Here is a 15,760-nt window from a genome sequence, read left to right as displayed (position 1 = left end):
AATTTGCATACAAGTTGAAAATGAAAATGAAAACGAAAAAGAAAATGAAAACAAATAATTTAAACAGAACATAAAATTAAAACTGAACTTTACATTTTAATTTTGTCCCTATTATTGCTTGGGCATGAATAAAAAGCCTTTAAAAAAAAATTATTTACAGATTCCTTTTCAAGCTTGCCTTTTTATTTTAATATTGTCAGTCTTGACTCAAGATTATATTGAAAATGAAATGTCAAATCATCAATTTAATTTTCTTTTTTAATTTGGCCGGAATGATGCTTCATCACGTTAAAAATGAAAATGAAATAATGTTTTAATTTTTATTTTAGCATTTAATTTTCAAATTTGGGACATATTTTGCAATTTTATTTTTATTTTATAATTTAATTAATTGTTTTATAATTTAATTAATTAATTTAAAAAAGACCAGAAAAACATTCCATATGTAACAGCATAAAATGTAAAATAAAACAAAACATCACACAGCAGTATAAAATGATATAACCCTGTACAATTCTGATCACTAGTGGCGTAGTGCATGCAGTGCTCTTTTTGGTGAAAATGTGAACCGGTACTGAGGTTTGGCTGAACGTTCACTCCAGCTTCGGTGCAGAAACCCATTCTTTCAGAAATTTAAGAAGTCTACAGAATACTAAACAAATCTGCAGATCTGGCCCTGGTTATGGGTTGATGGACTGTTAACTCAACAGTCAAAATTCTTTCATAATTAAATTTGACTTTCTTTTCTCATGCTGAAGATCAAAAAGCACTTAAGTTTAGGAGTGTAAGAAGTTTAGTAAATCAACCACTTGCATTAAAGAATAGTTCCTAAGTGGTTAAATAATTATATTTACATATTATATACAACTATTTATGTGAAAGCAGCCTAAAACAAGTAGCAACTATGTCTGTTCATTCCACTGAGATCACACAATACATATACGTTACATTTGCTTATAAGATGTGAATGTTTAGTTAAAACTTAAACGGACTGAAAAATATGTTTGCAATGTGCTTGCACAGATGATCATTGTTTGTAAATAGTTGAAATCTAAGGCTGCATTTACACTGTCACAACATTGTTGGGCTTGGGCTGACCATCATCATTTCTCACCTGAAGTAAGGAGTAGTTACAGATAATGTTTGCTTTGCGTGTCAAGAATTGTAGAATCCCCTCGCCACCTTCTTCAGTTCTTCTCCCTGGGGAAACTTCATATACTCGTAGAGCAGCTCATTGTGTACTGCGAGGCAAAAATCACAAACTATTTGACACACTAATTTAGGATGGAAGCATTAAATAACTGCCTTCGCCTTTTTTGCCTAATTAATTGCTGTTGTTTGTACTTTTGTCGACTTTTGAACAGACGAATTAGCAAAATTCCACCCACAACTCGAGGATCAACCATGGCGCTGTCACTCGTGTATGACTGGAATTGTCTTGGCAGGAGATTAATGTAAACACAGACATCGGATATGAGGCGTGTCTTAAGGATGTGTAAACAGGCGGGACAAAAGATACGGATATGGTCAAAAGATCGGATCTGTGCATAAAGATTTGAAGTGTAAATGCAGCCTAATTGATTGTATTGTGATACATTCATCCTGTAAATGACAAAATGTTTTCTTTAAACAGATACAGCATTACACAAAGCAGTGACACAAGACAGATGTTCAGAATTAACCCCAGTAATGGGACAGTATATGTGGCCGAACCTCTGGATCGAGAGACATCAGCCTGGCACAACCTGACCATCACCGCCAAAGAGATCAGTGAGAATGTCTTTCATTTACAGGCATAAAAATCCCACACCTTTTGGCGAAATTCGCCGTTTTGAAACCAAAACAGGTGACCCATGTGAATCGTGTAGATTCAATATGATTTTTTTTTTGGGGGGGGGGGGCGGGTATGGGCGCATTGTTTGTAGAAGTGCCTTTCACTGTCATCCAACATGTATCCCAAACATTAGGTTTGTTTGAGTTCATGCCGCGCTGCAAAAACTGACAGGCAGGTGACATCAAAGTACCATGAGAGTGAATCAAGAAATCATAAGGACTCTTCTTTGGAACCACTCTCACGCTACTGTGATATCATCCGCCTTTTCTGTGTACTTTGTCGTAAACATGCTCATTGAAGATGCGTAGAGCGACTGCCTTCGGGACGTAAATCAAGTGTAAGACACAAAACGCTGTAAAACTATAACTGTAGAATTCTGAGGCCTTAATGATATAAATTAAAACAACAAATATACACAGACTGACATTGCAAAATGACCTAAAGTATTTTTTATTGAAATGGATTGGAATGAATGATGGACATACTACTCACTTGTAAGTCACATTGGTCTACTAGTCTACTGCTGTAAAAAATGTAAATATTATACAACTGCAAAAATATTCCATGAAATGCTGTTAATTAGAACATACTGTTACTAATACTTTTAATAAGAAAGATTATCGTTGCATGTTAGTACAGAACATCCAGAGTGTAATTGTATTGACTTTTGTAATCATATTGTTTGAGAGATCAGTTAGTAGGAATAGCTGGTAGGCTGTTCAATAGGAACGAAAATGACCTAAATCTCCTTAGCTGGGAGACCACTTGACCCATCGTCTTGACCAGGCTGGAAGCTTGGCCAGTTTGGTTAAAGCTGGTTTAAAGCTATGGTCTACGATTTCAAAGATTGTTCATTATTAATAAACTCGTTTAGATGCTGGTTATGGTTCTACAGTAAAATCCTAACAATATGAAGAGAAAAAAGAATTTTAAAAATCCATTCAGTCTATTGGGTGTACGGCGGCAGATAAATTGACCAATGTAAACTGTCCGGCCGGACAGCTTACATTGGTTAACTGCTCTCATCAAATCCCCGTAAACTTGAAAATCCACCTCGCGATCGCGTCTCCACCCCATCGCACCCCAACCCCGCCCCTCTCCTGCCTGCGACATGAAATTTGTGTCAGTGTATGTTAGCTAGCGAAGCAGCAACATCTCACTAATGGAAAAAACTAACCGACAGCAGCAAGCTTCTTGTCCCTACAGTAAAGGTTAGAAGAAAAGGGAAGTCTATAGAGGAAAGAGCAGAGGTAAAAAAAGTGTGAAAAACGCCGGACTCTAAGTAGAATCAATAAAGGGTCCGCAATTGACCGTTGGAGGAAGCTTCAGGGAGATTTGGGGCTGAAAACCGACGCCGACACGGCAGACTTTTTGTTGAACAGGTACGCATCTATTTAAACTTTTATTGTGTGAGGTTACATAAATATATTTTTATCAGTCTGACAACATGCTGCCGGTCGGCATTGGAATGTTAGCATCGCGTATCACGGGTCAAAGTAATTATATTTACAAAGATTGTGTGCGGTGTTACATAAATCTTTTTATCAGTCTGGCAACAACATGCTCATGCTGCCGGTCGGCATTGGAATGTTAGCCGTTTAGCATCGCGTATCACGGGTCAAAGTAATTATATTTACAAAGATTGTGTGTGGTGTTACATAAATCTTTTTATCAGTCTGGTAACAACATGCTCATGCTGCCGGTCGGCATTGAAGCAGTTTAGCATCGCGTATCACGGGTCAAAGTAATTATATTTACAAAGATTGTGTGTGGTGTTACATAAATCTTTTTATCAGTCTGGCAACAACATGCTCATGCTGCCGGTCGGCATCGGAATGTTAGCCGTTTAGCATCGCGTATCACGGGTCAAAGTAATTATATTTACAAAGTCATTTCTTGAAGCTCAGGAGGGGAAACGTATGCCAAACGTTGTTGTGAATGTAAATAACGTCAATTGCAATCATAATTGTAATTGTTCATTCCTTCAAGGCTTTATGTGTTTACTGCTCGGTAAATCTCTATTCTGATGTTTACTACCAGTGATCAAAGCTTGAATGAGTGACGTTGTTCAAGTTCGTTTCCCGGTGGGAGGGATCAGGTAGCACAGAGGGGCGGGATGAGTTTTTTAAAACTTACTAACCGCCTCAGGCTTTCTCAACTGATTTTCAACATCGTAGACTACAGCTTTAAGATGGAAGTAGTTTGTTTAAGCTGGTCCTCTCAGCCTGGCAAAGCTGGTCTTCCAAAAAACACACAAGTGGTGTGCACATCACATAAGCCCAAATTGGGGCCAGGTGCAGGACAGCTAGATATACAATCAAATAATGCAAAGTGAAGTCCGCACACTGAAAGGTACTGCTCCAAACAAGTGTTTATTTTTCTCCAAACAAGTGTTTATAAAGCTGGTCTTCCAGCCTGTTTAACCTTGTAGGTCAGCCTGACCAGCTAAAAATGTGGCCAAAACAGCTAAAACCAGACTGGAAGAGCAGCTAAAAACAGTCAACCAGCTTAGACTGGTTTTAGCTAGTCTTTTCAGTTGGATATTTTTTTTAGACACAAAAAAATGTATCTGTATTAATATTTATTGGCCTTCTCCAAAAATCAGGAGGTTGGTGCTCCCAAGATTAAAACCCTAGTGTGACTAAACCGATGATCATCAACGATTATCTTGTACTAAGGAGTTGGATAATGTTACACTGAACATAAGAATATTTCAAATATACATCAGTGATTACTGAAAACAAATGATATGTTTAATAAATGTATCCCTGCACCTTTCAGAAGATGAGCAGCTTTTCTCCTCGGTGTCGGTGCTGATTACAGTAATGGATGTCAACGACAATGTGCCTACCCTGTCCCGAGACTATCAGCTCTATGTGTGTGAGGATACACAGCCAGGAGAGGTAGCACACACGCGCACACAAACTGTGTATTTTATTTCCCTAACCTACCCCATTCCCTAACCCCAACCATCACAGAAACCCTTCTACTACTTCACATTTTCAAGAAACATCATTCTGTTTGATTTATAAGCTTGTTTCCTCATGGGGACCTCAAAATGTCCCCACAAGGTCACAAAAATAATGGTATTCCTATCTTAACGTGATAATTACCAGGTACACACGCACACAGGTGAAGAGTAAGCATTACTTTAGCTGTAATTTTGTGTGTTTCTGATGAGTACACACAGTTTAAAATAATAAATCGCTTAATTTCCATCTTTAGCTAAACAGAGGCAGAGTTCACACACAAGCAGATGCACAGTCAATCCAGGAAGTTTAAAAAAGTCTAAGTAGTCACTGCATGAAAAGAGGTGTATCCGTACTAGGAAACTCCTGTAAACACCACTGATTTTCGGATGTATCTACTAGTTCCACTGAGGGTAAACTTCTAATTCCACCAAGTTAGGAAACTCCCGTAATGATACCAATTCGGATGTATCTTGCTGATGGGATATTCCTGTGGTATATGCAGCCATTTGTTGCCATGGCAAATAATCCCATTGAAGATTTTGTCAGGGGACATTTTCACACCTGCAGAGGTACTGGGATTTCACACCTTTGCACAATTCTAGTGTCCCCATTGGTGTTTAATCTCAACACTGATTGGTTGCTTTTAAAACCCCCTCCCAAAACTCTGACAACTATTGGGACACAACTTTGAAACTTTCCAGTTGAGATTATTTGATTGGTTACACTTTGTATTAAGCCCAACCCAAGCCCTCATAGCTTAGTGACTTGATTGGTTATTTGCCTGCTATGCAGATAGACTACAATCCCCCCCACTATATATATATATATATAATATATATTTTCATATTCATATACACCCCAAAACCCTTATGTAAAATAAAAAACTTGAATTGAGTTTGAAATGTTTATTTAAAGCTCCAGTGTGTACTTTTTTTAGTTAATTCTTAGCAAAAACCCATGTTTTCTTCCAAAAGTATGTGCTCATTCATGTGTAATTACTTCCACCCCACTAATCAAAGTATTCTCGTAAGTGTAGAATCTGCTATTTAAAATACATACCGCCGTAGCGCTCTCTGGCTGAATCCATGTTGTGCCTCCATCTTTGAAATACATTCGCCGACGAGGGACATTCCTGAAATTCAAGCTCCGCCTTTCGCGCTTTCAGAGCACACTCAAGCTGGCCGCGAGCTGAAGCCTACGGAGGTTGCATGTGTAGGCGGTATACGTCATCAAGACAGTCTTATTTCAGAATATTAACAATTATAAAGCTGACATTTATTCTTAGTTAATTGTAAATTGATGTAATATGCTTATGACTTGCGAATGTAATGCTCAGTTAATTTAAATAAACCAGGCTTGATGACGTATGCAGCCCGGATATGCGACCTGCGTTAGACTGAATCCTTCGGCCGCACGCCGTGATAAACCTGCGATCTAATGCTTTGAAAGCCTGTTGAAGAACTATTCTCGAGGACATTAAAACAAGTCGCCAAGGAAGCGAAACAGGGATTTTAAACGACAACGCGACAGGAAAAACATCAAGACCAAAGTCAATATTGGAGTTAGTTTTCCAAGATGGGGCTCATTGGACTCAAGTTACTTTCTATCTTCACCACAGGTAATTCAGCATATTCTTTACATCTATACAGTTTATGTTGTAAACTTGAAGTTTTATAGTTCCTTGGCTAACTATAGCATGGGTATGCGTAACACTTGTTAGTGTAAACATGCATGTGGTTTAATGTCTTGGAACAGCCACACGCCGTCTCTCCGCCCATTTATGTAATCTGAGGTACTGAGATAAATGTTTTTCATCTTTTCTGAACTCTAACACAAACACACGGTGTACAGCGCTATTTTTAGCCTTTCATTGATAAAAGCGTCTGATCTGCGCGTCTTTCGTTTCATTTTACAAGCGTGTGAAAGTTGAGCGATCTTATTACCAATATCAGAGAAAACTCTTACATATACACGGACATGTAACGTTTACTTAAACATAAGCATTGGACTCTGACATATTAGTTCGCGTCCATTTAAACCCGTCATTACTCTAGCTCATGAGTAAATGACAGGAGAGGAACTGGTCCACAGACCATCTCCTCAGTAATCTGAAGAGAAGCGGTCGAAAATGGACAAAAAGAGACGGATTTAAACACCAAGTGTAAACGTAATGTCTCTCTCTCGTCCACTTGTGATCTGATCGATGAAAACACATCTTAATACCAAGTTTAACAGCCCCTGTGATATTTTTCCTCGCGTGAATGAAAAAGGAGTGTCTAAGCTACGTTTATGATTGCTTTTTGTAACTTATGTGATTTTAAGCGGACATATCATGACGATCAGACTTTTTACATGTTTAACATAAATCTGTGTGCTTTGACGGATCACAGGCAAAGGACAATGCAAATTGTTCATTTTTTTCTTTGCTTTAGCTACTGGAAGCCATGTTAACCTTGGCATGACAGGGCCACCGTACTAGTTAAAACGCGTTCCGAATGGGGGGGGCTAGAAACTAATAATCAGTTGGTTGTCATATAGAGCTTTACCGCTAGATGGGAGTAGATCCTACACAGTGGGGCTTTAATAAAAAACTGAACAATTCACAATTGTCACAATAACAAAATAATATTATACACAAATATTTAAAGTTGCATACATAAACAATACTATTTAAACTCATAAATATACAGACAGAGAAAGCAATATTAGAGTAAAATAAAACAAAATAAAAGCAACAATGAAAATTACATTCAAAGCAGTACAATGTAATGTAGCAGTGGCGGCTCGTGACTGCTCATCCGAGGGGTGCAAATTCAAAATAAGTGTTCGGAGTGTCATGTGCAGGGCCTGAAATTAACACCCGACCACGCGCCAAATGCGGGTGGATTTTGCAATTGGCGGGTAACACTGTCAATCTACCAGCCACATTGGCGGGTAGCCAATGCGAATCAGTGATGCGTGGGTCAATGTATAAACAACCCACTCCCGACCGACATTTTCAACTAACCCGCCTGGAATTGTTCAAAATAGTTTTTAAACCCGACCGACTGACCGCGGCCCGAATATCATTAAAATATTTGTCTGGGTAACCGGCAACCGCTCATTTCTTATCAACCTGTGCATATCACTGATGCAAATTGAGTGATTCATTGAGAGGATGCGACTGCTGTTTCGCAACGTTCATGCGATTGGAAAGAAGATGAGGCACTTCTCTGACTACGTTTGGATGTGCGAGTAAGTATTAAACTGTTGATGAGATGGGATGAGAATGCAATGGTGACATAGACTACAGTATAATCACAGTTGCACAGATGTGTAGTTCTGCTGTGACGGATCAGAACTCTTGGATGTGTAAACTTTAAAGAGAGTTGCGCTACTGTGTCTTATACTGTAGTATATTAACATACATTTTGCGAATAGAGTAATGAAAAACAAACGTATGTGGGGCGTTTATGTGCGCAGTTTGTGCCCCCTCCGTATATGTGTGCGCGCGCGGGTTTAAGGGCACTCAATAGGGAACATCGGAGAGACGCCTTCCTCAAAGCAAGCGTACATAAAGTCTTTCTGCTCTTGACAGGGCACATATAATAAACAAAATAATCTCAACAGTATTCTTATTCTAATAAAACATTTCGTTATGTCTTAACTTAAGTGTATGTATAGAGACTAGAGAGTCAAAAACTGTGTCTGTGATGGTCTTAAAGAGACAGTAACCTCAATTAACATACTTAAGTCTGTGTCATTAATGTTAATCAAACAACCTAAGACAAAGAGAAATTCACTTTTGTAGCTCTAAAAATTATTATATTTAATTCATAAATGAAAAACAGTGTTATCATTCACTATTCAGGCAAAAAAAAACTGGCTGGTAAAAAGTCACTGTGGCAGGTGGATTTCTAAATCCACCTGCCACAGTGGCTGGTGGTCAAAAAAGTTAACTTCAGGCCCTGGTCATGTGTGTTGCTTGTGTTTTTAAAATGTGTTTGTTGCTTCATGTAAACCATGTGCATCACGTGTTTAGTCAAAACACGTGATGCACATACACGCAGAACACATATTTTGAAATTGGGAACCACACAAATGACTGGCTATATACATGTTGTGACAGACTTTGCATCGAGAAGTCACCAGCTGCCACTGTAATGTAGTAAATATCTAAATAAAATGAACAACAACTATATTGATCTTGCTTTAAGAAATCAGTCCTACACTGCAAAAAAATGACTTTCTTGCATAGTATTTTTGTCTCGTTTTCAGTAGCAATATTATTTAAATAAAATGCTTTTTCTTGATGAACAAAATGACCTAAGAAAATAAGTCTAGTTTTAGACAAAATAAATAAATGCACACAATTTAAGTGAATTTGTGCTTAAAACAAGCAAAAATATCTGCCAATGGTGTGAGAAAAAATCTTAAGTTTTCTTTTTTCTTAAACACTTAATTCAAGCACAATTTTCTCACCCCATTGTTAGATATTTTTGCTTGTTTAGGCACAAATTTACTTAAATTGTATATTTTTTGTCTAAAAACTAGACATTTTCTTAGGTAATTTTGCTCATCAAGAAAATACATCTTGATTTAAGAATTTTTAGTTTTTCTACTAAAAACAAGATAAAAATCCTAAGTTAGAAACTGATTTTTTGCAGTGTAGATACAATTGCAGAGCTCTGTCTTGGAATTATTCAAGAATTTCTCACTGTAAAACCTAAAAGTTAACTAAACTCAAACCATTTAAGAAAACCGGTTGCATTAAACCATTTAAGTTTTAAAACACATAGATTTGAGTACTGTGACACTGTGCATTATTGCACAAGACTTAAGTTCACAGTACTCAAATGTATGTTTTTTTAAAACTTAATGGGTTAAGGCAACCGATTTCCTTAAATGGTTTGAGTTAAGTTAACTGTTAGGTTTTACATTGTAAAGCATATACTTGTCAGCAAAGGTAACGTTGATGCACCCTCATCTGGACAGACATCTCTTTGGAGCCCTTTGGAAATATAAAAGTACATATAAGTATTTGGCATAATACTAATACACATACACACGACAAATCAAATGACATAGAATTAAAGTTGTACATTTTAGAAAGTTTACATTAAACCAGTGGTTCTTAACGTAATTCCTGGAGGCCCACTGCCCTGCATGTTTTGTATATCGCTTTTATCTGACAGACGTAGTTCAGTTCATGGAGATCCCTTCTAATGAGCTGATGATTTGAATCAGGTGTGTTAAATAAGGGAGACATACAAAATGTGCAGAGCAGTGGGCCTCCAGGAATAACGTTAAGAACCACTGCATTAAACTGTACAAAGATACAACATTATATGATCAAAGAACTTCATAATACTTCATAAATCTTCTTACTTAATTGTTTGTGTTGATGTCCTCAGAGTCTCGGTGTTGTTCTGCAGCTTCATTACAGTAGGTTACTTCAATATAGTTGTCTATCAAACACAGAATAAAAAAATAGAATCACATACATCATAACACATCTATTTACGATTTAACCTCTTTAATTTAATAATTTAATTATTAAACTTACATCATTTTGGCCAGATTGCAGTGACATCAATTTCTTCAGTGTCTGGATCAGTCTGATGTTTTAGCTTTCACTGTTACTTCATTATATTTCTCTGGCAAACACAGAATTAAAAATTAAAATCACATATCACAATACATCCGTTTACTATTTAACATGTTTGATTTTAATTTAATGTAATCATTGAATGATTAAACATACATCATCTTTACCCAGAAACCTCTTCATCGTCCACAAAGTTGACCACAGTATACATGACCTCTGTAAACACAAACATGGATAGACTTCATATTTAAAAAGATGAAGAACAGCAAACATATAACGTTTAAATATATTATGACTCCAAGCATCTTTACAATTAGCACCTAGGTTCTCTTAAAGTGAACCTGGCTTTGTTACAAATCAATATAAAGCTATTAAAACAGTCTTGAAAAATAAGCAGCATCTACCAGAACTGAATGAGCTTTTAAAACAACAAAAGATCGTCTGTACCATTTAAAATAGCAGAGAGACACTTGCTAGCTGCTAACATTTCAAACACACGAGTTACTGTTGTTTTGTTTGTTTTAAGCAAATAACGTCTCATCTTGGCTTCTTTAAAGTTTTGTTTTTAAAAATTTAAACATCGAATTGATTCTTTTAACAGCCCGGTTTGAATGTTACTTCGCGTATTTTTAACCTCATGTTTACCGCTGTGTACCACTTATACCCTTAAAGTTTTACTGTTTGTGCTTTAAATTCAAACAGTTCTAGTATAAAGACAAAAACGAATCATAGTAAATAACATAATATGAACAAATAGGCAACCGATCAGCGTGATGCAGACAAATGAATTAAATCAAACTTACCTTACTGTTGATGAGCAAACAAACAAAGAGACCAGTCCAGGCAGTAACGGTTCGCGATTTTGAATTTTCCCGTCAAGCCCATAGGTTGAGCAGTCGCACCTGAAGGGTGGGGGCAGATGAGTGGGTGCAGGTGCATTCTGGTAAATGTAGTCCTTTTCTTTAATATACTTTTTTATAATCCGCATTTTCACACTATGCATTGTTCTTTATACTTGATTATTAATAAAAAATAAAAAATATTTTTATAAAGTTTATTACGTTTACAAAACATGTTTAGTTGACAAACATGTTAACAGTTCTTTGGAATGATGCTCAGATTTTCTTAAATATAAAATCTTTGTGAATCAGCAGCACCTTCTTGATGAAATACAAAACTCTTTAAACATGCCTCAGGAATTATCTCTGGGTTTAGTGGATTAACTGCTCATCATTGGAAACATTGAACGTATACCTAAATTAATTCTTACTTAAATATAAGTAAATATAAACTAATGCTGAGTTAAGACATGTAACTTACTGAACTTACTTAACTACAACATGAACTCAAATTAATTTATTGTAAATGACTGCTTTAACTAACAATGAAAAACATGTCATGTTGTAGTTAATGATGACTCTTCAATATGATATGCTGTAACTCAGCATTAGTTCATGTTAAAGTAAAAATACATGTATGTCTTTTTTCACTGTGATATATGGACCCTTTTTATATTATAAAGTCCCCATCTCTTTTGTTTAAATTGATTGATTGAAGACAAACATTATAATATGTGGTCTGACTTTGTGCAAGCATGCATTATCATATGCTAAAAGTTACCTCCTCAGATAGACTAGAACATTCATTGGTGCCCGAACATTTTCCTTACAAGGGCCAAACCTGACTGAGGGCCGTGGGCCAAAAGTAAATGTTGTTGTGTTATATTAAAATTAAAGTTGCCCTGATAACCCCTAATTTATAATTTTCTAAGATTTTAAAAATAAATAAGCAAACATTACTCTGTTTATGCATAACTAATGCAGTTTTATTTTCCAAGGCTTTTTGTAGAAAAAAGAAATCGTTTTGCCAATCAATTTTAAATATCCTTTTCTCTGTGTGCCACTGCCGCAACCTCTTCATTTTTAGCCTATAGTACCCGAGTTCATTAGGTTTCGTGATGCATTTTATACACCTTCAAGTATGCACGAAACATAAATAAATTAAAGGTCTTTTTTGGGCCAACTTTGGGCACCTCTGGACTAAAAAGTACAGTAGCTGACAGGTATCTGCAGATATGTTTACCCGAGTTTGTCAGTCTGTTTCACCCAACATGTTTTGCATCCACATGTGAAAGACTGTCTTTTAGATTATGGACCTGTCTATTGATATTTTTGTTTCTATTTTAAAAGATTTAATGAAATGTTAGGGTAGAATTATAATAACAATAGAAACAGTGAACTTCAAATCATGAGACATCAGCAAAAATAAGCAGCTTTACATTTCACTGACTAATTTATCAACATACTAGCTAGCAAAAATGAGTTACATGATGTCATTTGAACGGCTTCTTCTAAACGATGTATGCAGCATTGAGACATACGTGCACAATATTCTGACCTAGGGCAGTTGGAGACATGTTTTCAAAGTGTTGGAAATATATATTCTGAAATAACATTTGTTGCATTTCTCTTGAGTCAGAGACATAATTTTCACACATGAAAATGGTAATTGTGTCCATTGAATTTTAGTTATTTTGAATGATGCTTAGTTTCTTAAATAGACTAATTAAATTATATTAATAATAAGCATATTTAGAAAACACAGTTTTTATGTACCACAATACTGTATGTGCTGTCTTAAAGAGACATGGTTAACCCCCCACCCCACCCCACTCAGCTCTGAAAACAAAGAAGACACCTCTACCTCTGGGTCAATAACATATAAAAAGCTGTTCACACCTCACACCCACCGCTCCTCACAACCAGCTGTAAGGATTCCTTGAAACTTCCACCAGTTCCTTTATACATCCACAAACGTAAGGTTTTTGGATGTTTCACGAGTATACTTTGGTGTATTACCTTTCCAAGCACTCTGCCTCAAAAATCTTGCAAACTTAAAGTTTAGCAGGGATTTCCCATTCCGTATTTGTCCGTATACAGCTCTTTTCATGCAGTGAGTGTTGCCAACTTGGTAACCTTGTCGCTTACCCTGTCTGTATCTTTCTAGACCCCTTTTTTCAAAAAAGCGACTAGTGAAAAATCTAGCAATCTTTTTTGCCGTGGTTAGAGACTTTTGGAGACCAATTCATCAATTGTGAAATGCAAAAATGGTTTATTAAAGGTAGGGTAACACATTTTGAAAAATGCTAACGGTATCCGCCTAGCAATGAAATCCCGATCCCACCCTCAAGTCAAATCGCCATCCAAAGTCATGCCCCTTTCAAAACACATGAACACGCACAGATCAGACGGTCACATCTCATGTCTCATTCAGCAGTGAGAAAACTTTGCAGTACAAAGTGAATAACATTTCCAAAATAACCAAACAACTGGTTTACATCAGAATTAGTTTAAAGGTGCTCTAAGCGAATTGAAGCGTTTTAGACCATAAAACATTTTTTGTTACATACCGGAAACATCTCCTCACTATCTGCTTGCTGCCTGTCCGCTGATCAAACTGTAAAAAAACGCGATCTCTGTAGACAGCCCATGCTTCACAAACGGCAATATCAACAAATGGCCAAACCTAGCTCACAAAACAAAACAAAGTATTCCAGCCAATAAACGACAAGAACGATTTGGGGGTGGGGGTTGGGCGCGTTCATGAAAGCACGGAAGGGAGGGGGAGGGGGAGGAGTTAGCTACGCTCCGTCTGTTTGAAAACAGTTTCAAATGTCAACAATAACTAACGTCTCGCAGATTCGCTTAGAGAGCCTTTAAGCACACGTTCGGTTGTGTAGGCGTAGTAACTATATAGTTACGCTAATCCGTAAACGAACACAAATTTCATAAGCAACACAATGTTTCATCAAAGTAGAATATCTGAATCCATCTCAATACAAACATATTGCGTACCTACCTTACCCAAATAAACAGTGCAACGACCCTTTCAGACCCTTTGCCTCCTGCAGCTGTTTCATCTCGTGGTAAAACAGTAAAGTTACAGATGTTAATTTGGGTTTTTGCTCTTGCTGATCCAGGCAGTTTTTGCTGTTGTTATAAAAGATGTCTTTCGTTGTGTGCCTCCTGTGTAGGTTGTAGGGGTTGAACCAACTAGTCGACTAGTCGACCTTAATGCAATGTCGTGACGCTTTAAGCCTGAGGTCGACTAGTCGCGTTGATCACACAGACAGTGGACTAAACGCTACTACAGCTAGTCATCTCTTTCTTTCCATGATCTTTTTGTGTGAAGTGAAAAAATCCCTCACACTCAGTTTTTCATAACTGGCCTGTTTGTACTTAATAAACCAATAAAAAACATTTGGCGCGAGGTCACTGTATTTGGTTTCGCACGCTCACAAGGTTTGCGAAAAGTAAATGCTACAGGCTATTTTAAAAAATATATTAATAAAAGATACATTCCTTTATTCGAATAGTAAGTAAAATATAGCAATATTTTTGTGATTTTCACAAAAGTTTCACAAAATGCTTCTACTTCTAGTTGCACAAAATTTTCTTCTATAAAAATATAAACATACAAATATATCAAATGAAAGAACCTACCCCAAAAAACTTTTCATCCTATCATCATTTGTTCTCTTTTTATAACCTTTTAAATATGGGTATTTTTTTATAAATTTGGGTCAATTTTGAGCAAAAAGCTGAAATAATTGCATTTTTGTAAAGAAGTGTTAATTTTGGCAGCAAATTCTGATGTAGTCTTAGTCTTAGTCTTTTGAATAACACACCATTTAGTTTTAGTCTTATTTTAGTCATCTGAAATATTTTAGTCTTAGTCTAGTTTTAGTCGACGAAATATCATGAGTTTTAGTCTTAGTCTAGTCTTAAGTTTTTTAGTCTGTTATGGAATGGTATTAAGGTTTGAATATGCAATACAGAGACAGATTTAATGGTTGTTAAAGAAAACACGTATTTTATTTTATTCTTAATGTCAAAAAAACTGACCGTGGCTTTTTCACAAAAGATAATATCACATAAAATAAGCATAAGGCCCGATCTACCCTTAAAAATATACATGGTCCCTGAAAAAGATATGCTTTCTCCCTAAATGACATGCACACACGGATACACACGCGCGCAGACACACAGACAGCGACACACACACGCACTTACACACGCACTTTGTCCAGTCATGTAAAACCACAACATATACTATAATAGTAACGTTACACATTTCATTCAATTTGAGGACACTGAATATTTATACTCAGTATTAATTCAGACAATCCAATACAATCAATACAGTTCAGATGTGTATTCCATTTGTTTCTATGTTATTCCAAGATTAGCAAAAACACGGTGGTTTATCTTATAAAATAACCTTAGCGTGCATGTTTACCTTTGCATGTATTTCTGGATGAGTCATTTTTACAGGCTGTCGTCTTGTCATATTTGAAGTGTGACCAGA

General features: G+C 36.5%; 1 protein-coding gene and 1 long non-coding RNA gene across 3 annotated transcripts in view; one reads left to right on the top strand and one right to left on the bottom strand.

The window, feature by feature from the left end:
* The window catches only part of cdh19 (cadherin 19, type 2), a 377,589-nt gene that overhangs the window by 259,371 nt on the left and 102,458 nt on the right, over positions 1-15,760 (top strand). For both annotated transcript variants that reach the window (XM_065287947.2, XM_065287949.2), the window contains exons 8-9: positions 1,634-1,770; positions 4,616-4,737. In XM_065287947.2, coding sequence (XP_065144019.1) covers positions 1,634-1,770; positions 4,616-4,737 — 259 coding nt within the window. The remainder of the gene's footprint in view (positions 1-1,633; positions 1,771-4,615; positions 4,738-15,760) is intronic.
* LOC135777731 (uncharacterized) lies at positions 8,772-11,257 on the bottom strand. The gene is made up of 5 exons (XR_010544317.2): positions 11,197-11,257; positions 10,550-10,609; positions 10,352-10,442; positions 10,174-10,253; positions 8,772-9,796 (listed from the first exon to the last, which is right to left on the bottom strand). It is a non-coding gene; the product is annotated as an uncharacterized lncRNA (long non-coding RNA).

The sequence above is a fragment of the Paramisgurnus dabryanus genome, chromosome 22, assembly GCF_030506205.2.
Source record: "Paramisgurnus dabryanus chromosome 22, PD_genome_1.1, whole genome shotgun sequence".
Lineage (NCBI taxonomy): Eukaryota > Metazoa > Chordata > Actinopteri > Cypriniformes > Cobitidae > Paramisgurnus > Paramisgurnus dabryanus.
The sequence above is the reverse complement of the archived record's forward strand: the minus strand, read 5'-3'. Positions and strand labels throughout refer to the sequence as shown.